The 27,366-nt window shown below is 42.4% G+C and overlaps 1 protein-coding gene across 1 annotated transcript in view; it reads right to left on the bottom strand.

Moving 5' to 3' along the window:
* GRK5 (G protein-coupled receptor kinase 5) overlaps positions 1–25,843 on the bottom strand; it is a 157,984-nt gene extending 132,141 nt beyond the window's left edge. Inside the window, exon 1 of the mRNA XM_072339932.1 lies at positions 25,518–25,843. Coding sequence (XP_072196033.1) covers positions 25,518–25,569 — 52 coding nt within the window. The 5' untranslated portion in view covers positions 25,570–25,843. The remainder of the gene's footprint in view (positions 1–25,517) is intronic.
* Positions 25,844–27,366: the final 1,523 nt, after the last annotated feature.

The following is a 27,366-nucleotide window of genomic DNA, read 5'->3' as shown; positions in this document are numbered from 1 at the left end:
ATAGTGGGACCTCTGCCAGGTGTTGCTACAGACATTCATAGAGAAAGGCTTCAAGTGTGAAATCAATCCAGTTTTCTCTTTTTTCAGTGCAGGGAACTCTCTTTGTGATCCAAATAAGCCCTGAAGAAGGCTCCAAGCCAACTTCGTCACTGTTTGTTCTTACGTAACTAGACTAGGAACACTCAGTACCCAAAAGTAACAATAATTCTCCTATATACCTAAAAAACTACATTTACTTTGAACTTATCAGTAGCAAAAGCCTGTCATCTTTGGACATCATCCACTAGAACTGCCCAAGACAACTTATCTATTATTTTTGGGTGCCAACAACAATGGACATGGTATTGTCCACGTTTATCAGAGCGGATTTGTTACTCAAGATGCAGATAATAGAAAACAATTCCTTGCCTAGCAGGTCCAAATATTTTTCCTCTGAACTAAAGTAACTTTTTATACTATATCCATGCTACAAAATCCACAGCTCTAGGAATTCAAAGCAGCGCTTTGCATTCCCTCCTCTGGGCACAGATGAGCACAGCTGAAAACTGCCCACTGATCAGCTTCTGCCCCTGCTTCTTGTTGGAACAAACAATGCAGGAGCCACAGCCACCTCTTATTTTCACACAGGTCTTCTCCCAGCCTGTCCCAGCTCATAGGTAGAGCTCAGTTTGCAGACGGAGAAACGAAGGTTTCAAGCCGTATGGTTCTGCTGCCGGCTGCCTCCAGGAGGAGCTGCAGAGTGATGGATGCTCTAGCTTCATCCCCAGCACAGACAGCGCCGCCCAGCTAAATCCATGGCCGTGCCCCGGGCCCATCCTGACCACTGCGGGCTTAGCCTAAATCCTGGCTACATCCACTGACAAAAACTACTGCAATTGTAGAGGTATTCTTAGAGAGTTTATCTCTCTGGGAGTGAGGAGAGAGAGCAGAGCTCTGCTCGGATAGTACAGCTGCTCTGTACCCAGGAGGGAGACGGGCAGAAATGGGCTCAGGAGAAGCCTCCCCGCTCTGGATTTGGCATCTGTCCTCAATGCTACTGGAAGTGCACCAAAGAAGCAAGCTGTAGCACCAAATGGGGTCGGGTGAGTGCCTTGAGGACCTCACTGTGGGCATGCAGAGCCTGTGGACTGTATTCTCTGCAGCAAAACAGCCCTGATTTCAGCCGCCAGCAGCTATTTGTCAGGTACTGCAATTGCACTGGAACTGCAGGTCTTCTTCCCCCTTAGTGGCTTACAACAATGGAGGGGCATCTGCAAGCAGCTGCTGCCCAGAGCCAACAACAGCACTGGAGGGCAAACCTCAGCTCCGGGATAGGCTGTGCAGTCAGGCTGTCCTTCTGAAGCCATATACAAATTTATAACTGCTCCAGAGCAGGCACAGAGGGAGAACTGTAACACGTATTCAATGGCGGGTTACACGCACTCAGCCCAAACTGCTGGGTGACAGACAAGCACAAGTCCCAGAATGTTTAATCTGCATAAAGGGCTTTAAGTTTAAAATGAAATGAAATAAAAACAGCATTTAACTGCACAGACAGCTTGCTACCACCTCTGGTGGCCAAGCCAAAAGTATTAGGTAGAGTTAACTTTGGCTGACACCACAGCATATACTGTTTAATTTCCTGATACTTAAAAAATAATTTTTTAAAAATATCTGTATCTTGAATATATCTGTGTTACTGGGAACAGCTCCGTATTTCTTTAACAACGTCTGCGTTTTGAATTCACATTTCAAGGATTTTTCTCAAGGCCAATGCCCCAGCACCCACGGCACCTTGGCAAAAGCCCTCCCCCCTTGGACAAATATGCCCCCAGACCTTCCTAGCAGTCTGTCCTCTCAAAGAGTTAGCTGCTTCTCTAGCTGCTGTCCAGGTGACTGCAGGTCATTTGGTGGAGCACTTCAGCTTCTCAGAGAGAACACAGCACCAAGCTACATCTCCAGCAAATTACTAGGAAGTGCATGAGGATATTTGGGTCAAACACATCAAAAGTCAGCACTAATCATCAGACTTCAGCACTCTAGTGAACCCCAGCTCATGTGACAAAACAACCCTCCCCCCCAGATGTTTTACTGTGGAACAGTGAAAGCAGGACAGTTTTCTCTGAACAATCTGATCTTAGCTATTGCCTTAAAAAAAACAAACAAACAGACTTACAGAGATTAATGGTATGGTCTAGGACACTTGCCTACAGTCCTTAAGTGCATAATGCAATGCACAAACAGACCCTATTATATCCATAGTGAAAATGTAAAGCACTTGAGGAAAACAAGTTAAGCCTTCACTGCAGAGCCAGATGTAGGCCAGGTGTGCTCAAAAGAATCAAGAACAGTATTTCTTATAAAACATTTACAAGAACTCCTAAAGTTCTGCAGTCTTTTGTAGCAAACTGAAAAACATCACTTTTCTTTAACTGCAAACATATCAAGTAGCATGAGATAAAAGGTCATGTTCCCCAAAGAGATGCCTGTGAGGGACTAAGGAGGATTTGTGTACCAGCATCAAGCACTGCATGAGGCACAAAGCACAGAGGAAGGCTTTGGGCAGGCCAGGCTGCACGAGGAGGCAGACAAGAGGCAATGCAGCTGGGAGAAGAGGTGCGGGACCAGAGACAGAGGAACAAGAGCCTGAGTTTATCAAGGCAAGGTCCCAGGAAAGCCTGCAGCGAAGGAAGAGGAAGGATTTCTGGTAAGGAACTATCAGCTCTCCCAGGAATTTCAAGTGGTTTCAGCCACCAGCACAAGAGAGTCACTTCATTGCAGCATCCATTGCACAGGAGACAGCAGATTTCTGAGTGTAAGCATAACTAGCTGCAAGGAGGCAAAGTGGCATTGCGCTTACTCACAAATCAGCCACTTGGATTCCTTTCTGGAACTTCACTTCCTCTTACTGATGATACGCAGAGGCAAAACTGGAAGAAAATAACTACATGCAAAAATATCCACTTTGTCAAGTGGAGGCTTCCTCTCTCTGTGTGCATATGACTAAGTAGTTTCCCTCCCATTGTGTCCCTGGGACACCGATTGTCCCCCAGCACAACCGGCCATCTGATGAGGTTCCAGCCCTGCTCCCAGCATGCTAAGCACACATACCAAGATCTGTGAACCAGCCTGTGTCCCCATCTTACCCCCAATCCAGTAGCTCCCTGATGTTTTTTCTTACGTGACTGTGTGCCATGCCTTGGGTCCAAAGTTTTGGTGGGGACACAGACCCGCTGAGGACAGAAAACAAAGTGCGAGGTCCTGCAGCCTGGCCAGGTGCCCAACGAGATAAGCTGGGGCGAGGATGACGCAGCTGCAGGGCCGGCACCGTGACCCACTGAGGCCAGTGCCACTCCCCCCTGTGCTGCTCCCACCTACCCAAAGGCAACAGGGGCTGGGATAAGAAAGTGAAATACTCAAGGTGAGAAGTGAGACATGGACAGTAAAGCTTGCAGAGCACTGTTTCAAATGGCCCCACAGGCAACTAAACAACTGCTTCCAGCAGGTAAGAGGAAGGGATAGAAAAGTGACCTTTCCCACTAAGAATTACATATTTGTTTTGTTTTCCTACAAGATATTTTTTCTGGCATCGTGACACATAAAACAATTTGAACTCTCTAAAGGAAACTGTTATTAAAGCGCTGAACATAACTGTGAGGGTGCGTTTGAAAAACAGAACAATTAGGCAATTCAAAGTTTATCTAACTTAGTCACCGGCACCTTTCAGATTTGTCACAATTCAACACAACAAGTCTGGGGGACAGTTTAATGATTCCTGTGTAGATGCCCCTGCATTTAGGAAGGAGACTTCTTGAAAACCTGTCATTATAAGTCACCCTTCCTGCTCATAACACCAGGGAAAAGAATGCTTTCTGAGACCATGGCATTTGCTCAAGCCCCAAAAGACCAAACCTGCAGGGCCTTGGTCTGAGCTGAATGCTGGCAGAGCAACAGCAGAATATGAGTCTCATGGGGAACTACATGGTGCTTTACCCTTCATTTTCATCAGAATTTACCATTTCAGCTCAACTTCTACCAAACTCCCCAGGAAGATTTTACAGAGCCACTGCCAGTAATGAACGCTCTCCAAAAATTAAGCCAGACAGAAGAGGAAATTCCTTGTTGCATGCAAAGGTCCAAAGGCAATGTTTCTGCTAGATAGCGGGAAAGATGTTTGCTGTGGTCAGGGTCAGTTTTTCCTAAGCCACCTGCACAGATGTTACAAAGGTGCTCAAACGTAAAGGACACATCTCTCTGCTTCTCTCCCTTATATTTGCCCATGGAAGTGGTGGAATCACTGTCCCTGGAAGAGCTCAAGCAGTATGCAGATGTGATACTGAGGAATGTGGTTAGTGGGCACGGTGGGGATGGGCTGGTGGTTGGACTAGATACCTTAGTGGTCATTTCCAGCTTTAATGATTCCATGATTGCTCCTGCAATTTTGAGCTGTTACATGTCCCAGCCCTCCATCATACTGTTACCTCAGTGGTGACAGCACCCGTGGCCCTAAGTCCAAACCCCACTAACATCAGTAGGTGCTCTCCTGTTGATAATAAGGGACTGGCTGAACAAAAAGGCGATTGTTAAAAGGTACAGAAGCAGAAAGGAAGCACGTTCCACTCAGCTAGAAAACTGCATTCTTCTGAGCTGCTCCACAGGAACAGGAATGGAGAATTCATTAGATTGTTCCTACTGTGAGCATACTGAAGGGTAGGACTGCTACATTTCATGCAGTTTATTTAAGCCAATCGGTCCTCTCTTATCTAGAGACAAATCACCTTTCCACCCTTTTAAAATAAAATGCAGAGAGCTTATGTGAATGTTGTTCAAGGCCACGCAGAACACAGTGCACCATGTGAAGATGTTATCCTGCTAGGCCTGGAATGTGAGGCATCCCCATCAGGAACTGCATCGTGCCACTTGCTAACTTGTCACAGCCATAAACCGGGCAGTAACTGCTGGTGTCGAAAGGACGTGGCCTGTGATTTTGCACCAAGAGTAGAAGACAACAGTGAAGTTGTGACTGCACATGACTGAAGCCTGGTGCACAGCCAGCTCTGCAAGTGGGCAGCTATTTTGGTTTGATGAGAGGTGCACGTGCTATAGAGAATGCTGTGGCAATAAGTCAAAATGGGAGATGATAACAACAAAAGAAGCTGGAACAGAGCTGGGATGATATGAGCAGAAAGTTGTGACACACAGAGGCTCCCAAGCTACTCCAAGGAAGAGGCTGAAGCCAAAATAAGGGGTTTGTGCTGAAGCAAAGCACAGCAGAGATGTAGGCTGTGCAGTGCACAGAGGAAGAAGGTTTTGTACGTGGTGGGACTGCAGCTACTGCTAAGCATCTACACAAAGAAAGGTTTCTTCTGGTAATTTTGGGTAAGGAAAAAAGTCTTTTTCATCCCTGGATATAGTACTTCTCTTTTCAAAAAGAAGATAAAACTCAGATCTATGATATCAGGATTTCTGTATCATCAGGCAGCAGGGGATCAGATACCTCTGACTGAGGTTTGAGTTCAGGTTGGAGTTTTACAGCCATACCACCTAGAAATACCAACCTTAATGTAAGCAAGTAGCTGGCTAGAATTCCAGAAACTGCACCCCATCTCCTGACAAGTCTGAATAAATGTGCAAAACAAACTAACATAAAAACCAAATCGATGGAGTCACTGCACTCTGCAGGGAAACACAAAGGGCTTTTGAACCCCAAATCCAAACTTAGACCCTAAATAATGAGGATTTCCAAGGAAACTTATTGCTTTCATCCCCATTCAATACTGAAAGTATTTTCCATACAGGAAAATAATCTATTTACATTTAACTAATGCCAGTTTTGTATATACCAATAGGCTGTGTGTATATAGGAGAGAAGGGAGTATGCAATGCAGCTGTGAGCTTTCTTGGCTAATTACTTGTTTTCTCTTTCTGAGCAAAATAAATACTACAACAAAATTCAACAGGGCATAACAGCACATCTATTAGGGCGGCACATTTCCCATCAGACTCCACTGGTATGTGTCTTAGCCACGCTTAGGCTAAGAAGCCCTGTCTATGGTATCATTCATACATGGGAGGCGCAAAAACCTGCACCATATGCATGTTCTAAACCAAATAAAATAGTACCCTGACTTGACATGGAGCAGCATAAGGCAGTGATGCCAGAAAGCCAGTTTAACAGATGGTAAAGTAGTTAAGAAAGAATTACTTCTTCAGCATCTGCAGCATCAAAATATTCTGTCCTAAATATGGGAGCCTGTCACATCTGGTCAACATTTTAGTTTAGAAAAATCTTCAGAAAAATATTTAGAAAGATTTTATAGAAAATGATAGACTGAAAGGTGTTACTTTCTTAAAAACAACACAGCTTATTTCAACCTTAGTTTTGGTAGAGAGAAACGTTCCATGTTCTAAGAATGCCTCTGGAGTTCAAAATGCTTAAAATGCATTAAAACTGTGATTTTAAAACAAAACCATTACACTTAATACCCTTGAGTTTAACAACATCCTGCGCACCAGCCAAATTACAAAGCTTACAAAATGAAACAAAAGGAAGTTTTTATAATGATTTGCAAACACTACCCTTCTAAATCACAGACAGCAGCATGGCGCTCTAAAAAATAACAGATATTTCAGGTCCCCAGCTGCCAACTGACAGAAACTGCGGCTGTTCATATACTTTGGAAACAGGTCCCAGACTTGTCCTTAAGGCAGACTGATTTGTGGATGACTGCCTTACGGAACAATGATCTAAGATAAATTCTTGAAACTCTTACAGATTTTACTTGCAAGTCACCTTTCAGAAGTTGGCTCTGGAGTCACATATATTCTCTGTGGATGAACCATCCACATATACAAATTTCTCCATTCATAGGGGCTTGGGAGATAAGTTAATATTCACAGGTGAAAAATACCTTTAATCACCTGCCCAAACTCCAGTTTTGTTAGTTTGTTTTTGTAGTAAGCAACTGTGTGTTAATAAATGTTTTAATTTTATAACTTAGAAATCAGAAAAGGAAATATTTTCCATATTTTTCATTTTACACCACAATCATTTATTAACCAAATCTATAGAATCATGCTATTTGTCTTACAGGAGTTCAAGTGATATACTTACTATTTAAAATACATTCTTCTATTTGTTCCACTTACTGCTGGGAGCTGTGCATTCATGATCTGTACAGATGAGAGGGAGATACCTGTGTGTTTTCAAAACACAGCCAGCCCTAACATTATGAAACTCTTCCTGAAGCGAGGAAGCTCAGCACTGTACAGGGCAGCTACTTTGTCCCACACATCCTATTGCACAGAAGAACAAAGCTTAGCATCATGGCTCATAGGACAGTCTGCCCACAGCTGGCACGTTTAGTTGTCATTGCATCACGCTGGGGGTACACAGCCCATCACTAGGTTATAAATGTCCCTGTGTATTTCTTTGTGTAACCAGCAGAACGGTTATTGCTCTGCAGAACCTGGAAGTTACCATAGAACCCACCAAAAGCAGAAAAATCACTGTGACAGCTCAAGCCAGCTGTGGTAGAGGTGAAGTTGTTTGCCCCGAACCACCCCCTCTTGGCTTGCAGAACCCTATTTTTTTTGTGTGTGAACCTCCAAAAACCCTTTGAAACAAAAGACTGTGCAGGAGCATGACTTGTTCTTCATTTCCTTTTGTACCAAACCACTGTTTTCCATGTCTGGTAGTTGGGGTCACCACTGAGTATTGCAAGCCATCGGTCAGCTGGCAGAAGTATCAGGGTGAGAGAAAAACCACTCACCACACGTGATTCACTTCTACTTTATTAATCTTTGGAATATTAATCTTGCAAACAAATATTTTGATTGCAATTTTAAAATGTGTCTGAAATAACAATTTGTGCAGTATGAAACCACCCAATCTGAGATGCAGAACCTTAAACCAGCTGGCAGCAAAAGCCTACATTGATATTTCAGTGCCTGAGATAACATTTTACCTGCACATATCCCACAAAGCCAAAATCTTAAATCATAGTTTGATAGGATGAAAGAATGTTATTATCTGGAGCATAATGTAACTGGTGAATGATATACTGGCTTAACTTTTTAGGCATGGAAAAGATTAAAATAAAAATAGGGTTCTTGGGAGCTGCAGGTTCCTATGTGACAGTTCTTCAGTGATTCCCAGAGTAGCTCTTTGCTATTCATGTAATGATTTTATTCTTCATCAAAAATCATGTGAATCTCACTGCTTTCATATGGCATGGACAGCACGATCCATCTGAATTCAGCTGTAGGTTCAGTAAGTAGCAATAGCAGCAGGAGCCCTTGTTTTCCACTGTATTTGACCATATTTGTCCTTTAGAAAACATCAGATCTTAATCTGCTAGGGAAATTTTCTTCAGGAAGCTAGCAGCTCTGCAATCAACACCACCACACTATGAAAACTATGGTAAAGCTTTTCAGTTATGGATATACTTGCAAGAATTTAAACAAGAGTGGTGTGCTGAGAGGACAGCTTGCTCTGCAGCGTAGAGTTGAGCCCTGCTGAAAAGGACCTCAGTCCTGCTGCCGTCCCTTGCCTGGCCTCCTGTGTGACCTCTGCCCTTCAGAGAAGAGACTGCATCCCTCACTGCGTTTGTCCTCAGCAGCACGGAGGGATTCTGCACTTGCCCGTTTACTAGCATGAGGAGTAAAGAAATAATATTTTTAAAGTTCATAAAGAGGACAGGAAACACTGAAGGCCACTTCTGTGGAATTATTGAACTGTCGACACAGGCAATAGCAGCTAATTTCACAAGAAAAGGTTAAGTGCACACTGAAGAATTTTGTAGCAACATGCATTTAACTATCACTGAAGGCTGAAATTATGATTTGCCAAGAGGTTATAAACTTAGCAGGAGGATACCACTGATTTGAAAGGTGTGTGCCCACTCCCTTTCACATGTCAGCACAGAACAGCCTGAAACTTGGAAGGCAAAACAAGAATTTTGAAAAGCTTTGAGAAAGTTTTCAACAATTAAGCTATTCCTATAAAGGAAAAAATAAATAAAGTTGGTGATGAATAAGGACATTTAGGAGAACTTGAGATGTGTGTGCTGTTCCACATTTCGGAAAGAACACAATATGCTACATCAAAAAAAGGAGTCGTCTCCCAAAATACCAGGAAGAAGCAGAAAGAATTCACCTGGATTTGTGATATTAATTTAGAGCAGAAAGAAAGATCTGATCTCAGTCCTGAAGTTCTCATCAGCCGAAGTCTCCAGTGCCTTCCAAGAAAAATTTGCTTGGGTATCAACTACAGGAATGTTCCTTGATCTGTTTGGACATTAGTGTGCCATTAATCATGATTGCTCTGTAAGATAACTAATGATGACATGCATTTTTTATTTCCTTACATGGCGCAGCTAATAAAAGAACCAAGCTGAAAAATTAGTCATAGCAATTAACTAGGGGATGGTTCCTGAATAATTAGGGTAAGTTACTGTAGAATACACTGATCCAAGTATTAAAAATTACTACAAAGCCAATGAAATATGCTGATTTATACATAGAAATAAAAAATAAAACAAACGCCATACAGCTCTACAACAGAAGGGAATTTAGTTGAACAATCTATGTTTTCCACATAAGCATCTGTACTGATATTCACTTCACCAGGTCCTTGAGTTCAGCTGCTCTGCAGCGTACAGATCTGTTTTAGAAGACATTCTGACCATGAGAGATGATGCAGTTGACTCAGATGTTCAAAGCCAACTGGTGGCAGAGACTGCTCTCCTATTCTCTAGCCTTATCTGCCACAACTTGCAAGGCAAAAAAACAAAACCTGCTGTGGCAGTCCTGCTGTGCACAACCCAAAGCAGTGCTCAGTGGCCTGCTCACATTCTAGTATCAGAAGACACACAATGCTATTATGTCCTCATGAAAATCGTGTGGAATAAAACCACGTAGACTTAGACAGCTACAGAAGGGAGCCTTTATAAATGACATCGCAATTATGGCACGTGTCCTGCTGGAAATTCCCATCATATCTCACTATGTTGCAACATTTGTGAGATGGAATACCTCTGGTAAGGAGTCTGCTAGTCCAATAACACTGCTATGCTTTTAAAAACAAGGCAGAGACTGGGGGCACACTGCCATTACATCCATGCCAGTTTATTCAGATTTTTGTCATGGAAGACCAGGCATTCACTTACACTTTCTAAATATGCATATAATGGTGAGGTCAACTAGACTGATTCCTATAGGCAGGTCACTGTGTAAAGAATGAATGATTCTCATCTTTAGTCTAAAAATAAAACACTTGCAAGAAAAGTAATAGTAAAAATGAAGATTGAGAGAACTGAAGAAAAACTAATTTTTCACATCATTCTATCACTTCTGTTGTGATAATGCCCACTTCCCAAAGGAATAAAAAGGTGCATTTAGTGTTTTAAAGAACAGGTATAGGACACGGCTTCACAGTTAAGTTTGTTTTGGAGAAGAGCAAAGTGAGTTGAAACTCTCCCACAGCTCGATACAGTCTGCTGCCTGGCCTGCCAGGTGGGTGATCACCTCCCAAGAGGACACATCTCCCCACAGCCAAGAAGGGCAAAAGCCCTGCTGCAGCATCACCAGGGTTGGCAAACCTGTACTGCTCATCATATTCCTTCTGACTTGTATCTATCTACCTAGGAACTTCTTCCTATCTCCAGGCCGCCATGTCACCTTCTTCCTCCAGCTCATACAGGCAAGCAACAGCAAACTGTATTTGTGATCTCTATGCTCACCTCATTGGCTCACAAGTGAAAGGAGCTGGCAGCCAAACATGGTTATTTGTGCTTTCACCTTAAAAAGAAAGTAACTATTGGCCAGTGGGCTCAACAAAAATAACGGTATGTTACGTTAAAGAAAATGTAATACCACTGAGCCTGAATCAAGCCTTTGGCTCTTGCTCAAATTTTGTAGCTTTCTTCTTTTGGAAGAAGACACAGACTTCATGCAGAAGACCAAGACAGGAGCTGTTGGGATGATTGCCACCATGCCATATCAAGCCAAAGAAAGCTGCTCTCTGATACTGAAAAGAATGATGAAAAATTACAACACCTGAGGTTACGAGGGGAAAAAGGAAAATCATTCCCTTTCCTTCAAATCAAGATTGAAGTGCAGCAGCAGACTAAGCCTTAAGCACAATCAACACTGCAAAAAATAAATCACAAGATCTATTTAGTGACTCACACCAAGGAGTACTTTCTAGACTGCAAAACCCTGAGGTAGGTAGGTAGAAAAGGAGAAACATGATAACCGTGGCTCCTTTTGTAATTGCTATTGCTAACAGACTGCAGCAAATGTATTAAGGAAGGTTTGCGGTGAAGAGGAAGGATGAAAATGGAAGAGATGAATATTTTATACAGTAAAAATATCATAAAGGGATTTCAGAGGATAGATAAAACACGTAAGCAAAAATGCAACCCTGGCCACTTTTAAAATCTAGGAGGTACATTTGTACCCCCTGAACAGTGCCACAGAGATCAGTGGCAGTTTTCTCAGACTAAGACAAAAAAAGAATATAAGATTTTAGTCCTAAAATTAATAGCTGTGTTTATAAGCCCTTTAAGATGCTGCCTATTTTTACTCAGTGAATCATTGCCTGTCTTTATAAAGTATATTTCATTAATCTTCACAGTGCACACAAATCTCAGCGGGGTTGCTCTGCTTACATACCAAAAATGAAGTTCTAAGTCTAAACTATTTGTCACAGTATCAGACTTTAATAAAAATATATACTTATTGGAAGATGCCATTTTCTCCCCTTCTTTTAAGTCAAAACAACTGATTCCTAACAAATTGTTCCCCTTCCTCTTCCCCCCTCAGAAGAAAACAGTAAGAGGAAAATTCACTCCCGTACAAAATTGTGTAATACTAAAAATCGGCTTTTTCTTCCAGTTGAACTAAGATCTACTGAGATCAAGTAAAACTTCATCTGCAGAGATACTAGAGTAGTTCATACATCTGTTGTGGTGGATTTTAAGAACACATTCACTGTGATTTGCAATCAACCCAGATTAAATGTTCCAATGGTAACAGAGTGCAGATCTATGTTAGTTAAGTGTCTGCAAATCTCTTCATCTGCTTAACGGAACTAGTAAAATCTCCCTTAAAACAGCCTTCTTAGGATCATTTGCCAGAATTAGGAGCCAGGCCCTCCAAGTACTTATAGAAAATGTGACTTTCACTACACAAGGAGGCTAGAGCTGAGGATGGGAACCATTTACTTTGACTGATGAGCAATTGCTTAGACTGCCTCTGTCAACTAATTGTTCACCTTACAGGACTATTCACATCTGAAATGCATTTACCTCCTTCAGTGTTTATGGAACATCAGCTTGTAGATTGCACCTGCACTAACAGATTCACAGGGACATCGTCACAACCTTTCTGTTATTCCCCTTTGGAAACATGAAGATGTTTTCCAACATCTGAGTGATAACCTCAAGCACTGAGATTAACAAAGTGCAGAGATCAAAGCCTTGCTGCTTATCCTCCTTTGTCTCTAGTCCTTATACACCTGGTCACTCACATTACAAGTTGTGCCAGGCGAGGTTTAGGTTGGATATCAGGAAAAACTTTACAGAATAGCTTGTTAAGCACTGGAATAGGCTCCCCAGGGAGATGGTTGAGTCACCGTCCCTGGATATGTTTAAAAACTGTCTGGAGGTGGTGCTCAGGAACATGATTTAGCAGAGGGCTGTTAGAGTTAGGGTAGAATGGTTAGGTTGTGGTTGGACTTGATGCTCTTTAAGGTCTTTTCCAACCTGAGTGATCCTATGATTCGGCTCTTTCTAGCATAGAACATGTATTTTAACCATGTCCAATATCCAGTATTTCACTCTGCATATTAATTTCTTCTCCACTCATTGGATGTAAAAACTGAAATATAAATAGAAATTGATAACTTGTTATCAAAATTTAGACCAGGGACCCTGGAAGACGCTCTGTCTTCACCTTGTAAAATATTTCTGGGCTTCTAAACAAGCTTCATACCTTCACACAGCTGGTAAATGTTTGCTCAAAAATATATTCAAACAATTCCCTTGCAAAAGATTAGTAACATACAGATTTGAGCTTCATTTTGGAAGGTTAATTTATGGGGCACATACACAGGTTTTAAAAAGCTGCCTTTTTTATTTATTCTAAAATTTCCAATTACCAGTTTGTTTATACCAACCACCACAAGGAAGTCTTTGAGAGGTCACTCAAGAAATAATAACTCTTTAATACTGCCATCATTTGGCAAATTCCAATCTCCTTCACAGCCTTTTGCTTTTCTTCTCTACCTCTAGAACAACCTAATAGTAGTCAAAGTTTGGGCAAGTGGGTCTTGCTTCAGTCTAAGTAGCCTGACAGTTGTACAAGATGCTGACCTATCACTGTACCTTGGCTAGAAAAAGCTTCTCCTTGAGAAAAATTTGCCCATCCATCCTCTTGAAAAGACATGAATTTTGCCACTATGTAGAAGGAAATCCTTGAGGTAATCCACAGAAAATGATGCTGGAGACTTGAAGTATTTAGATCAGGTTACTGGAGATACAAAAAAACTAGGACGTCTTCAACACCTGAGCATCTGGATGATTCGTGAGAACACAGTCAATTTCACTTCAGTTATAGGGTCATCTGATAGCATATTCTGGGCACAAAAAGGAGGAGACTAGGCACAGTCATCATGAATTTACCAATAATAAATCATTTCTTACTAGCCTGACTGCCTTCTTCAATATAACAACTGATTTTGTGGACAAGAGGAAGAGCATTGGTCGTTATTTAGGTTGATTTTAGCAACATTTTCTATTCTGTCTCACACAATATTCTCATATCCAAGAGCAGCTCTGTTGAAAAGGCCCAAGGGTACAGCAAACATCACATGGAGCATGAGCCAGCAGTATGCCTAGCAGCAAGAAAAGCCAGCAACATCTTGGGCTGTTTGAACATGAACATAGTCTGTAGATTGAGGGATGTGATAATCATCTTCTGCTCAAAACTCATTAGACTACATCTAGATAGATAATACAACCAGACTTTCTCCACACACCTATACAGAAATGCCACCAACATACTGGATTACCTACCTGTGAGGACAGTTCAGTACACATATACTTGGATTTCAAAAGTGGCTTTTTTTTTTTTGAAAGCTAATATCTGAACAATTTTTGTTGAAAGTCAACTGTTGTGCGAGAAGAGAACCGAGAACCTCTTGTGAGTTAGTAATAGTTGGCAAGATTGGAAATAAAGGATAAGAATTTTACAATGAAGCAAGGCAGACAGTGGTGTGCCAGAGATCTATGATAGGACTTGGACTACTCAGTGTATTCATAAATAGTCTGGAAAATAGATAAATAACAAGATGACATTTCCTGCCAAGATTAATTTCTTCAGGACAGTTGTAACAAAAGCAGCCTGCAAAGAGTTGCAAAAGTATGTTGCAGTACTGAATCACTCAAAGGATAAAAAAAAAAAAAAAGATGAAATTCAGTGTCAGCACAGTTTTTGCTCATGAAAGAAAACAACTCATGCTATGCAGAACAAATGAAATTAAACATTTCATCTCAGCAGACAAATTTCTGAGGTTGCTGTCAGTATTCCCTAGCAATGAACACTTCTGACAGTGAAAGACAGGGAAAAAAAAAAGAAAAACAGAAAAAAAAAGTTAAGAAAAATCATGAAAAGAGCAAAGGATAAAGCGCTCAGCATCACTGTCACTGTCCATGGTGAACAGGCACCTAGTTGTGCCACACTACCCAAGGGCAGTGTTTATCACTCATTTCAAAAAGGATACAGAATTAGGAGGAGATGTAAAGGGACAAAGAGTAGACTTGAACCTTCCCACCTGGAGAAAGGCTGATAAGAGGATAAGGTGAAGGGTTACAAAATCATGAACAATCTACTAGAAATCGCGACAGGACCAACAAATCAATGTGTTACAAATAAACAGAAGCATTTGATTGATTTGGGGATAATCCTCCTCCTTTCTCTTCCAAGACACTTTCACATCTTCATCATAAATGCTTTCTGAGGATGAGAATTCACACAACAGCTGAGAGTCCTCCTTGAAATACACATGTGGGAAATCTGGCATGCTTTTGTTATGTTATGGAATCCACTGCCACAGGAAGCTGCACTGACCAAAACTGTGACTGAGGCAAAAAAAGGATTAGATAAATTCATGAAGAGTAGGTCCCTATATTAAACAACACAGGACAAAACCATGATCTGCTCATGAGGTTCCTACTGTGAGAATGAGAAAAAAAAGATAGGCTAAGGGAAGGGTTATTCTGTGTATGCCTTCCTGCAAGCACCTGCTGCTATTCAGTGTCTGTCAACATTACAGGGCAAGAAGCAGCTTCCCTTTGAGCACATCTGTACTCTTATAGGTCCAGCCCTCCACACCAGGAACTGTAAGTTTGCTTTTTAATTCCTGAACCACTGTCTTTCATTCAGCAAAGAGGGAAAGGAGATGTACTCTAACAGCACTAAGCTTCCAGGCAAGGTATATAGTAACACTGAGAGAAGCTTACATCACATATAAGTCATCTGGATAATTCTTCCTAAAACTTAGCTGCTGGCAAAATAAACAAAGAACAGACTTTCCCAGATGTGTGTTTTATGAATAATTTTCAGTCAATGCATGATTTATAACTTGGCATCCTCAGAAAACACAAAATAATGATTTGGAGATTAAATGTCCATGAGAAATTGCTATGGAAGGAAACAGAAAGGGTTTATTCATAGAATGGTCCCAACCCTTGGAAAGCAGTGCAAAAAATGTATTGAATACAAATGTTGCACTGGACAACTTCCTTTAATAGTAAGATTACGGCTGTGTGTTCAGATTCTCTTAATTTTCTCTAATTGTTACCTAAGTAACGTTTGCTGCAGAACTTGCAGGGTGAACAATTGCATTTTTGCGCCATGCTTCTCAAAAGCGGAGAGGCAAATTGACTCACTGATTTTTTGCTGGAGAAAAGTTTGACATGTAAGTACCAAGATCACTGAATTGATTTCTAGCATACCTATCACTGGAATCTTCTGGACCAAAGACAACAACTTCATAGACATAACGAGCACTGAACTAAAAAATAAATTAAAAAAAAAAATCTGAACATGGAAAAAGACAAACTGAATTTCATTCAGTTTCATTCAGTCAATCTAACCTTCATGCTTGGTAAGAAATAAAACTTAAGAGGAGATGGAAGAAAAGCAGCAGGGAGAAAAAATAGCAGAAATGCAAGAGAAAGCAGAATGACAAGCAATGAGCAGTACCAATATGAAATATATATATCTTGGTTACAGCTATATTTTGGCAACCTTGGCTAAATGATGATTTAGCCTAGCATCCATCCTTCCCAGCTCATCTGCTTGTTAAAGATGTCACTTCCCTTGCACTGCCTATAGGGGTATTTTGACAGAAACATCACTAAGAACTCACTGGTGCTGTTTTAACCTTGCATGGCTGATATCTTCCCTTCGTTTCTGAATCTTTATTCTTCCAGCTGCATTTCTCTCTCTCTCTCTTTTTTTTTTTTCCTCCCCCCTTTGTCACTGGGAGAGAATCTCCATCAATGCCTTCTGCAGATGCTGCCAAGTGAATACAACTGTAATGTCACAGTTTCTCTGTTCTCCTGGCAGGTACCCCTTTCCTATGACACATTAGATGGCTTCCTGAATTTGAAAACATTCCCTGGAATAAAATACTTCCTGTAGAATTATGAAGGCCTCCCATAACACACGCATGGAAAATAAATTTTTACTCATTTTCTATAGGAGCATTGTCACACAGACTCAACACTGACTAAAGAACAATCAAGGACAATATCAGGGAGAAAATATATGAAGCCTGAGATATGTCCAGTACAGTGACATCTAATTCAGATTAGTTAAGCATGTTTTAAACAGTACATTAAAGATCTAGCAAATTCAGAAGTGTTGTCAGAGTACAGGAAAAACAAACTGGGAAGACTAAAAAGATTTTAAAAGTGGGAAGAATACAAAAAAAGAAATTTCAGTCTAGAAAAAATATTAGAATTCTACAACAAAGAGAGAAAATAAAACTGTGCTCCCGCAGCTGACCCAACACTGATTAATCAGAGGTTCAGGCTGTGATTACCAATTTCCCATACATTCATCCAACTTCATGGTGGGCCAGGAAGACCAGACTCAGCCTGCCTGCACAACAGGTTCTATTCCTAGGCACGCCTCCTAGGAAGCCACTGCTGGGAATTAATTTGTCCTGAGGAGTGACTGCACAAAATTTGCACCATCCAAGCTGACCAGCTGGAAGGAAGAGAGAAAAGCTGTTAAACTCAGCAACACAAAGTAAAAGGAGTATGAAAACTTTGTGCAAAAGGAATCACATGAGAAAGGATGAGATGAGAATAAAGAAAATTTAATCAGAACAGTCAAGGAGATTTCTTGTACTGAAAAAAAAAAAAAAAAAAAAAAAAAAAAAAAAAAAAATCTCAAGAGAGAAGCACACAGTTTGAGTCAGTTTAATACCAAAATGGTTTAAAACAGAAAATATGCCTGGAGGGCAAGGGACAAAGTGACACAGTAGGCCTTTCCTAACAGTCACTAATCATTTGTTTCACTTCAGCTCTGTCAGTGTAGCGTTACTGACTCAAAGAGAGTGATCCTGGAGGTCTCAGCCTTGCAGAACACCCCCAAGCAAGCTGTCTGTGCAAGGAAGTCAATGGCACTGCTCAGACATGCTGAACACATTTTTAAAGAGTGGAAGTGATAGAGATATTTCAGTCTTCACCGTTAGCTGTTTTCATCCCAAAGGACAGACAGCCACCCTACCTTCATCAATATTATTTGCATTATTTAATCACAGGTAGGAATTGAGACTTCAGTACTTGTGTGTATTTCTACTCTAATCTGTCCATCTTCCTTGAAAAAATGCATTTGACAGTACCTTCAAGCAGATTTGAAGAGATGTTCTACAAATTAGGCGCAGCTTTGCCAACTCTAAAGACTTCTTAGCCTTCTCCAGCTTACCCCTCACCCACGTTCCCTCCTTTCCCTTTAAGGCTATGGATTTTTCTTTAAGTAAAACAGAATATCCATTATCTTTGCAATATTTTCTTTAGGGTATTAGTTTTGTTCTCTGCCTAATCACAAAGCATTATGCATTGTTAAATTCTCTAAGTAAAATTATTCAAAAAATAATCCAGCCACGTACAAATAAACTGCAGGTTTCTTTCCTTCACTAGCCTTTAATTTCACATCTTAAGGTCCTATAGTAATGTTAGGATCATGCCATCTTGTTATTGTTTAGAATACACACCTGTAAAAATTAAAAGCAATTAGTTCCCTCACTGTTGCACAGAAAACTCATACAATATTTTTGGAGTAAAGACTCAAGGGAAAACCTTCTAATGAGCACCAGGTAGCTCATTAGCTCCCATTTTCATTGGCAAAAACTGAATGGATGGCTACTGCTTCCAACCAGCTCTAAAAGAAGAGGAACTCTGGTTTGGTTTTGACTCCTATTGTATAAAGACAGTACCTGCCTTGCTAAATCATTTGCTTCTGAATTTTTTCAATGATTTGGATATGGATCCTGACGTGATTTTTCTGTTATTTTATACCATTGACTTTAGCACCACTTCTTGCACTTGAATTAGAGCTTCTCTGGTTTTCTTTGGAAGCACACAAATCAGAAGTCATTCACAAAGTAACACTAGCACAAAAATAGTACTGGAGAAGAATCAGCCATATGCCTAAAAATATAGTGTTAACCAGCAATAAAATACACCTTCTGTCACTGCAAAAGCAGAAGGACCCTGCACACATCCTGATGCTTTGATTTCAACTTCATCAGGACTGCATCACATCCATACTAGCAAGTCTGAACACAGTGTTAAGGCTTCAAACCCTTCTTTACAAGCAAAGTCCCCAGCACGCAGATACCCAGCTTTTGATTTTGGGAAAGAGTTCATAAACAGATTTTAGTTAGCATAGCCATGCATGGAAAGGGAAATAGATAAACTCCACAGAGGAAGGACTGAAATGATGCAGGCTTTTCTGTTGTTGGGTGTTGGGTTTTGTTTGTATTTTTTTTTTCAAATGGAGATCAAGTAGTAACACATTGTACCAGAATGCCTAGAAACATGAAAATCAGAGCTACTGCTCTCCTCTTTAGATGTTGACCCTTCATTGCCTTCAAAGTGAGCCAGCACATGTGCCCAGCTGTGGGTGGCAGGCACTGACACCTGTGGGACAGCCCCCAGTTCTCAGAGTCAGACCTTAGCTGGGGCTTTCATCCTAGAGTTGTTTGTCATAAAGACGCAGGCATCAACTTAGCCCAACTGCTGCTGGCCGCAAAACACACTTGGTGGAACATTCCTTAGAACACTGCATTCAGATATTTAGCTATTTAATTAATACAGAAAGTTGCACATAGCCATGAAGTTATGCCTATGTTTAGAATAAATGCTGAAAATTCTTTGCTATGTGGACAGTTTCAGCAAAAAGTTCATAAAAGGAACATACTGATAACAGATAGAGGCAGTCTCCATAGCAGCCTGCTGTAAGGAACCTCTTTTGACAGGGGATTGGACTCAATGATCTCTAGAGGTCTCTTCCAACCCCTACAATTCTGTGATCTCTGTTCAAAGCCTAACTAGATAGTAGCTTCTGTGTGTTAATCTGAGATCACCCCAGCTCAGTAATAAATACATTCTTAAATGCCTGTGAACTTATTAAAATTGATACCAATTAGATCACGACATCACAGAACCACAGCAACAGCAAACACACAGGGGCACAGTCCTCCCTCTGTAGTAAGGAAGTTTGATTGGAAGAGCTCTCATTTCTCCAGCATTGCCACATCTCAAGAAGTATTGCCCACAGCTACAAAGTGGTGCCCCAGAGAGCTCCACACAAGGAGTAGAAAGCATACAAAGGGCTCTGTGCCACTATAAAAAAAGAACAACAAAAAAACACTGAAAGAGATTTCAATCCAATTGTGTACATATACACTTGCTTTAAGCCAGATGATAGAAAAGCATCTCTTCTATAGAAGGAGATATTTGTATCAAACTTGCACAGTCTTTTCACGTGGGCCTGAAGATTCTTGTTTTCTGGATTTCCTTGATCAGAAATGTAATGAAATATTCTGACTTCTTGTGGATACTTTTTTCCAAAAAGAAATGGTTACAACTTAAAATCACCCTCTCGCATCTGCAGTAATAGCTGATTCAGGTTTTTTTGTTTGTTTTTATTTTCTCCTCCTAAGCTACTGCAGCGATGAGAATTTCTCTTGAACTCCAAAAACTGAGTTACTGTATGTGAGCTTCCTCTGCTTATAGAGACAACATTTTCCTTACAAAGTAATTTGTTTTTATGTCAATGGATACAGGACAGGTCTTTAGATTCTGCACTCATAGCAATGATTAATGAATTTGCTAGAGTTAAGTTGCAATAAACATATTCTCCATGGGATTCTGGCTGTCGCTATAGTCACCTACTTCCCTTCGAAATATGCTTTTCATTGTTTCACTGCCCTTTTTCCAATTGCTCTGCAGCCAAGTTCTTGGAAAGCAATCACGCTTCTTGTTTAGGATTTATAGCTAGTCTTTTGCCAATAAGGACATGCACAAATCACTCCTGTGATCATCCTGCAAAAGCAAGCTAAAAATATAGCAGTTTAAAAAGCAGGCACATTTTGTGTGTTATATGGCATCAGTGTGCAGTCCTCAAAAAAATCTGAGATATATAAAAGCACATTGCCCCTTCCGGATTATCCAAGGCCACGAGGAAGTTTGTTTTAGAAAACAGGTCTATTTAAAAAGGAAAAAATATATATATCGTTCTGTTTTAATAGTTGCAAAACTTTTCCCTTTTATCAGGTTTACACTTGAAAGTCTGCACTTTAGAAAACAAAGTAGGCCCATGTAAATCTAAGGAGGTTCAACAACAACAAGTACAAGATGTTGCACATGGGTCAGGGCAATCCCAGATATGATACAGACTGGGAGAAGAATTCATTGAGGGCAGCTCTACAGAGAAAGCATTGGAGGTTCTGGTGGATGAAAAGCTGGATGTGAGCCAGCAGTGCACACTTGCAGCTTGGAAGGCCAGCTGCATCCTGGGCTACATCAGAAGAAGGGTGGCCACCAGGGCACAAAAGGTGATTGCCCCTTCTACCCTTGTGAATCACCACCCACTGTACTGCAATCGCAGCACAAGAAAGATGTGGAGCTATTGGAGTGGGTCCAAAAGAAAGCCACGAAGATGATCAAAGGGCTGGAACACCTCACTGATGAAGAAAGGTTGAAGGAGTTGGACTTGGAGAAGAGATGGCTCTGGGGAGACCTCATTGCAGCCTCCCAGTACTTGCATGGAGCTTAGAAGCAGGAAGGGGAATAACTTCTTACACAAACTGATAGTGACACGACAAGGGGGAATGGCTTTAAACTAAAAGAAGTGATATTTAGATGAGATGTTAGGAAGAAATTCTTCACTTGGAGAGCAGTGAAGCACTGGCACAGACTGCCAAAAGAAGTTGTGGATACTCCACCTCTGGAGGCACTCAAGGGCAGGTTGGTTGGGGCCCTGGGGCATCCTGATCTAGTAGATGGCAACCCTACCAACAGGGTGGGTTGGAAGGGACCTCAAAGCAAACCATTTGTCTGGCTGTGATCCAGACTGGTTGTTTTAAGACTAATAGTATCGATGACTAATGTAGTTATCACTAAAACTTTAAAGTAGTGGGAACTGGGGGGTTGTTTGTTTTGTTTCTTCACCGTTTTGTTTTTTGTTTGTTTGTTTTTTTAACCTATTTGTTTTTAAGGATCTGGGTATTTATTAAAGCCAAGTTGCATGCGAGTTTTAAAATATATTTCACCTTGTCTCAGAAAAAATAATGTGCAGAGAAGTGGCAGATGACATTAAAGAAAACTGATACTATGGCTAGGAAATAAGAGATCATGGCAGAGAGTACCTAGAAATTCACCTAGAAATTCACAGGCTATGCCTGTCTGACCATACTCTTTGTTTTTCATACAAACATTACTGTATAATAATCAGCCTCTTGATTACTTCTGACTGACATCTTCCATCAGTTTATTGCTTTTGACAGGAAGACTATTCATGACTATACTGTTTTAAAGCTTCTCTTCGCTAGGACTGTTGAAGTTCCTCTGAAATTCTGGAAGAGTCCTTGGCCAATCCATGGCCCTCCCAGCAGCCCCTTGGTTCTGATGAGACCTTCTACCAAATAGTCTGGGAAAGTGAATTAGGACTCATTCATGAACCTGGATCCACTTTTAGCAGCTTGGTTCTCAGACACGATTGCTGAGACTTAGAAACAAGAAGACTAATTAAAAGATTCAGATAAAAGTTTCACCACCTCACAAGATGGGGTTCATATTCAACTTGAAATGACTGCAGTTGATATTATTTTGCTGTTCTTTTTATGATTTTCATCTTTCTTGTTTTCCCTTCTCTGCTTGTTCCCTTCCGTAGGCAATAAGAGATGGTCCCAAACACCTACTTGGTCATGCAATTAAAGCAGATACATTTTCTACTCAGCCCTAACAGGGACTGGCCATCTGTGTAATGGAATTTTATGTGAGAAATGATAATCGAGGAAACAGCATAAATTTATTCATAGTGAATTACAAATGAACTTTGAAATGCAATAAAACTCCTCTTTTTTTTTTCCTCTCCTGTGCTCAGACTGGTAGATCTCTGAGTACAAGCAGCTTACATGTGTATCTCAGAAACATTATATTCTGCAAACGGGTGACAATTCCATGAAATTTATTCTCTGCTTGAAATTATTCAGTGAAATACATTTTGTTGCTCTGTAAGATTACTCACGTTTCACATGGCATCAGCTAATGGGCGAGCTTCTCTCTGTAATCTTCAGGATCCTGGTGAAAGTATTTGTATAATAGTTATAAAATTTGCTTCCCAGTACTTCAGCTCAAAAAAATAAATAAAAATTTAAAAAAAAAATCACTTTGCATTGGTGATTGCAGTAGTAAAACACAAAGGAACTTACACAGGGGACCACAGAAAAGCCTTTTCCGTGGCCAAAGCAAATGAGTTGCAAAATTTAAACCAATATTTGCTAGAAAACGCTTGCGGTGGTCACTCAGCTCTACTTCCGAGGACTTTACAAACACCCTTGCTACTGGACTTAGCATTGCAGATCCACCTGCACCTCCTTTTGAAATGATTTTGAAATGTATTTTTTTATGCCATAATTGGCTTTGCCTCTCCTTCTGCATGATAAAACTTCTACTTTTACTAGTGTCTGCTGAACGGACCCCATTATTTTGCTTCTTTTGACATTAAGTATCACATTGCAGGCACCAGCAACCACCTAGTTGAGCTAAGACAGCTTTTGCTTTTGACTTAACAAGTGGAAACACACAGGTAGTTGGCTGTGGCTACAGGTCTGCCCAGCTACATCCACCCATCCAGCCAGCAGGGTCTGGAACAAACATACTTTTAGATGCCACAGTCTTCAATATATTAATTTGATTTTCCCCATGGAGAAGATGGACAGCATATTGAAGACCATCTGTAATGACACACGTTACTCCTTGCAAATTTTAAGCACATTTTACTCACAGAAGCTTATATGCAGTAAGTGAAAACTTGGAGACACACGCCTAAGACCTCTGGCTGAGTGACACTGGGTAGACAAGTCTTCATTAACTCTGCCTTCATTTCAAAGAAATTAAATACATATATATAAATAAATATCACTTCTTCCATCCAAAAAAAAAAAAAAAAAGTGGTTGGAACTTCATACATACTTAGAAGAAAAGAAGAAAAGTTTGCAATACATCCTGATAAAGCTCGGCCATTTGGGAGATAGCTGACAGCTTCTTTAATACAACTTGCACATAACAGCGACATCACTGTTACCATCTTGCCGAGAATGGTAGAAGGCCTTAAAATCAAATGGCATATTTAAAATTGCTTGCAAAATGTTGGCCCTCAGACAACACCACATAATACATGTAATTAATACCAGTCCTTTAAAATATTCCTAAAGTCTTCTGAAATCTAAGCCAGTACTGTACTGCTGGTAGGAACAATTGTGTCCTAAACAGCACTGACAACATTAGACGGTAATTACCTATGAGAAGGCAGAGTTACAACCCACCAGTCGGCTCCATGGAAAAATACCTTTGCCCTTATTATTTATAGCAGAGATTTTTTCTGAAGAATCTCAGGACTTTACTCTTTAGCTAAGCCTCACAAGTTCAACACCCCATGAGTTATATAAACACTGTTATACCATTTGAACTATTTTTCCCAGCGAAGGGAACACTCCAGGAGAACACCACTGGAACACTCTTGTACGAAACCAACACTGCTTCACTTGTACATCTCCAGCCTCAAACCTGACGGCCACCCCACTGCTGCTCAAGAGTGAAAAAATCTGGGTTGCAGGTTTTACTGCATCCAGACACTCAATCAAAAGTGCTTTCAGGGAATAAAAGTTGCAACAAAAGCTGTGTGGGGAAAAAAAACAAACAAACAAAAAAAACAAAACAAAAAAACAAAACAAAAGAAAAACCAAACAAACACAAAAAACGCTAATTTCAACGAGCAAAAGATGTAAAAATGAAGCAGGGGGAAAAAAAAAAAGGGCTAGAGGCGGCAGAAAGCGCTCACCTTGGCAGTGATGCTACAAGCGTCAGACGCTGGTGCGTGGCGCTGCCCGCAGCCGGGGGATGCTGCCGGGCCCAGAGGCTGCCCCCCTCCGACCCCCGGGTACTGGCAGCGCCCGGGGACACCCGCTCCCACGAGTAGCGGCGGGAGGGAAGCAGCCTTAAGCGGCTGGGCTTCGTTACGGGGCTGGCGGCTTTTGCGGAGGGCTGTCAGAGGGCGCCCATCGCCGCTGTGCAGCCGCGATCCCGGCGCGTTTTTCAGGTGTACGGAGCGGTTGTGGCGTGCCGGCGGCTCCCGCGGTCCCGGAACATCTCTCGGGCAGCGCAGGGCGCCCGCAGCTCCGAGCTCAGCCCCGGCTCCGTGCGGGGCGGGCCGGGGACAGGCGGCTCTCAACAATGGGCATGTTTGCGGCAACATGGTATCACCTAATAACGCCGAATAAGGCAATGACTGTACATTGAAGCGATACGATCCCGCTGGTCACATCACATCGCGGAAAGCTATTTGCAGATTTGCTAAGCCCTTTTGAATGAATGCATCTGCAGCTGACCTTTAACAATAGACGCTGAAATAGCACAATCTGTGGGACCAGATTTGGGGGGGGGGGGGGGGGGGGGGGGCAGCGGGAAGAGGGAAGGAAGAGATGGGCGAATGTTGTAATCTCCGCAACCTCGCTCGCTTCCTTTCCCAAACCTCCTCGCAGCAGGGGGGAAATCGATCTTTTCCTTGGAAGCGAGGCTCCGGTTCAGAGGAGCCTTTTCCAGCACCAGCTCCACCACATGGACACCGACAGCCGCCACTGGGACCGGCGCTCAGCCCCCACCTCCCGCACCCCGGGGCCGGAGGGCCGCCCGTGCCGGGGATGCTCCGATTCCCTCCCGCCGCTCTCTCACCTTCCCTGGCTTTCAGCAAGACGGTGTTAGCAACGATGTTTTCCAGCTCCATTGACGAGCTCGGGCAGCGTAGGTAGCGGCGGCACGGCAGCAGGACGTCACGCTCCCTAGGTGCGGAGCCTCCGGGCGACCATCCGCTCCTGCCCCTAGCGCGCTAGCCCCCCTCGCATGATCCCTTCCTCTCTTTCCTCCGCCCGCAGAGCTTCAGCCGGGCGGAGGCGGCGCTCCCCACGCTATCTGCTCCCTCGGCGCCTCGCCCCGCTACTCCATCCTCCGCCCCGCTGCCTCCCCGGCGGTTTGAGGGCTCGGGTTCTCCTGCCTCCCTCCCCCGGGGGTGTGGCACCGCCGAGCGGCCCCGCAGCCCCGCGCAGGCGCCATCCCCGTCGCCGGAGCCGGGAACGCCGGGACGTGCTGACCGGGGGCCGGATCCGCGGTCCGGCCGGGGGCAGCCCCGGGGGAGTTCCCCAGGGCGGGGGGAGCTCCGCGGGGCGCAGCGCGGCGGGGCGCGGAGCTCCGCGGGCAGGCGGGGGCGAGGCGCGGAGCTCGGCCGGGTGCCGGGCGCCACCCAGCGGCGCGGAGCTCGGCCGGACCGTGCCGCGTTCCCCTGCACGGCTGTTCGGCCGCGCTTTTGGGGCTTTCATCCCCGTAAGAGGTTGCTCGAGACATCAGCCATCTGGGGGAAAGTTGTTTTTAAACGCTAGGCTACAACATAAATCTCCTGCCCGTACGAGACAGATGCTCGTGTCAGCAGGATTCTGGTTTTCCTGGCAACAAGGCGGATCGATAGAACGTTCAGCAGGTCAGGCAGAGCAAGCGGAATAAAAACCACCCATCGCACTCACCAACACTTCCCCCATCAGCATTGCATTGATTAAATCCATGCAGAATAAATGGACTAAACATGCAGTTTCTTGTTAGGGGCACATAGACGGCACTTATTTTTTTCTCCCTGCTTTTATCTCTTCTTTTCTTTCTTTTTTTTTTTTTTTCACTGATCATCTTTCTTACTACAGCCAGACAGAACTGATTTGCCATGGCAGGACTTGCAAACTGCTACTGAATGTATTTTATCAACACAGAAACAAATAACAAATTAACAATATAAACAATAAACGCACTGAATAAACGATACCTTGGACGTGAGGACAGTATAGCTACAATTCACGCCTTCTTTCTGTGACTGTCAAAGGTGGGAAACCTTGCTACTGTTTTAGCCAGGATGCTGCTGTGCACCATATTCCCCATTCTTCCTACTTTGTTTCAGCAAATGCTCCCTGTCTGGTAGGCACGCCATGTTGTGGCTACTTCCTCTGTAATGCCCATTTCTATACAGCAGCAGTTGTGTCTCTAAGTACCGGAAGATTTTTCTCTGATTAAATAATTCTTGAGGGAAAAATTGCTTCCTGGAAACCAGAGCCTGAGCATAGAAATGAGGTTCCTAAAGGGTATCTGCCCTGCATGTTGTTTGACCACTTCTGTGCAAGGACCGATGCTCACTTGTAAGCAGAGCAAATTATGCTTGGGTTATAAGTGTATTTCACATCACTGCAGCCTTCCACTGATGGTCATCAAAAGGGCAACACCAGCACTGGATGCCAGTCTGACTGGCACCGGAAGACTCAGCTCCATCTTTTATTTCATACAACATTTTTAATGTAACAGACAACCCCCGTCTCCAAAGGGAAAAAGGAATATTCTCATCTTACACATTGCTTCCTACAATGTATATCAGCAAACATAACTTCTGCTGGTAGCAGCGGGATGTTGATGTGCTTGCACATCCCAGGACCAGGTTATTCAGTGGGGAGGGCCTTACTGCACAGGGAACACTGCTTGGGTCTAGTGCATA

Source organism: Excalfactoria chinensis, chromosome 6 (genome assembly GCF_039878825.1).
Source record: "Excalfactoria chinensis isolate bCotChi1 chromosome 6, bCotChi1.hap2, whole genome shotgun sequence".
NCBI lineage: Eukaryota > Metazoa > Chordata > Aves > Galliformes > Phasianidae > Excalfactoria > Excalfactoria chinensis.
Note: the sequence above shows the minus strand (reverse complement) of the source record. Positions and strands in the feature narration are given on the sequence as shown.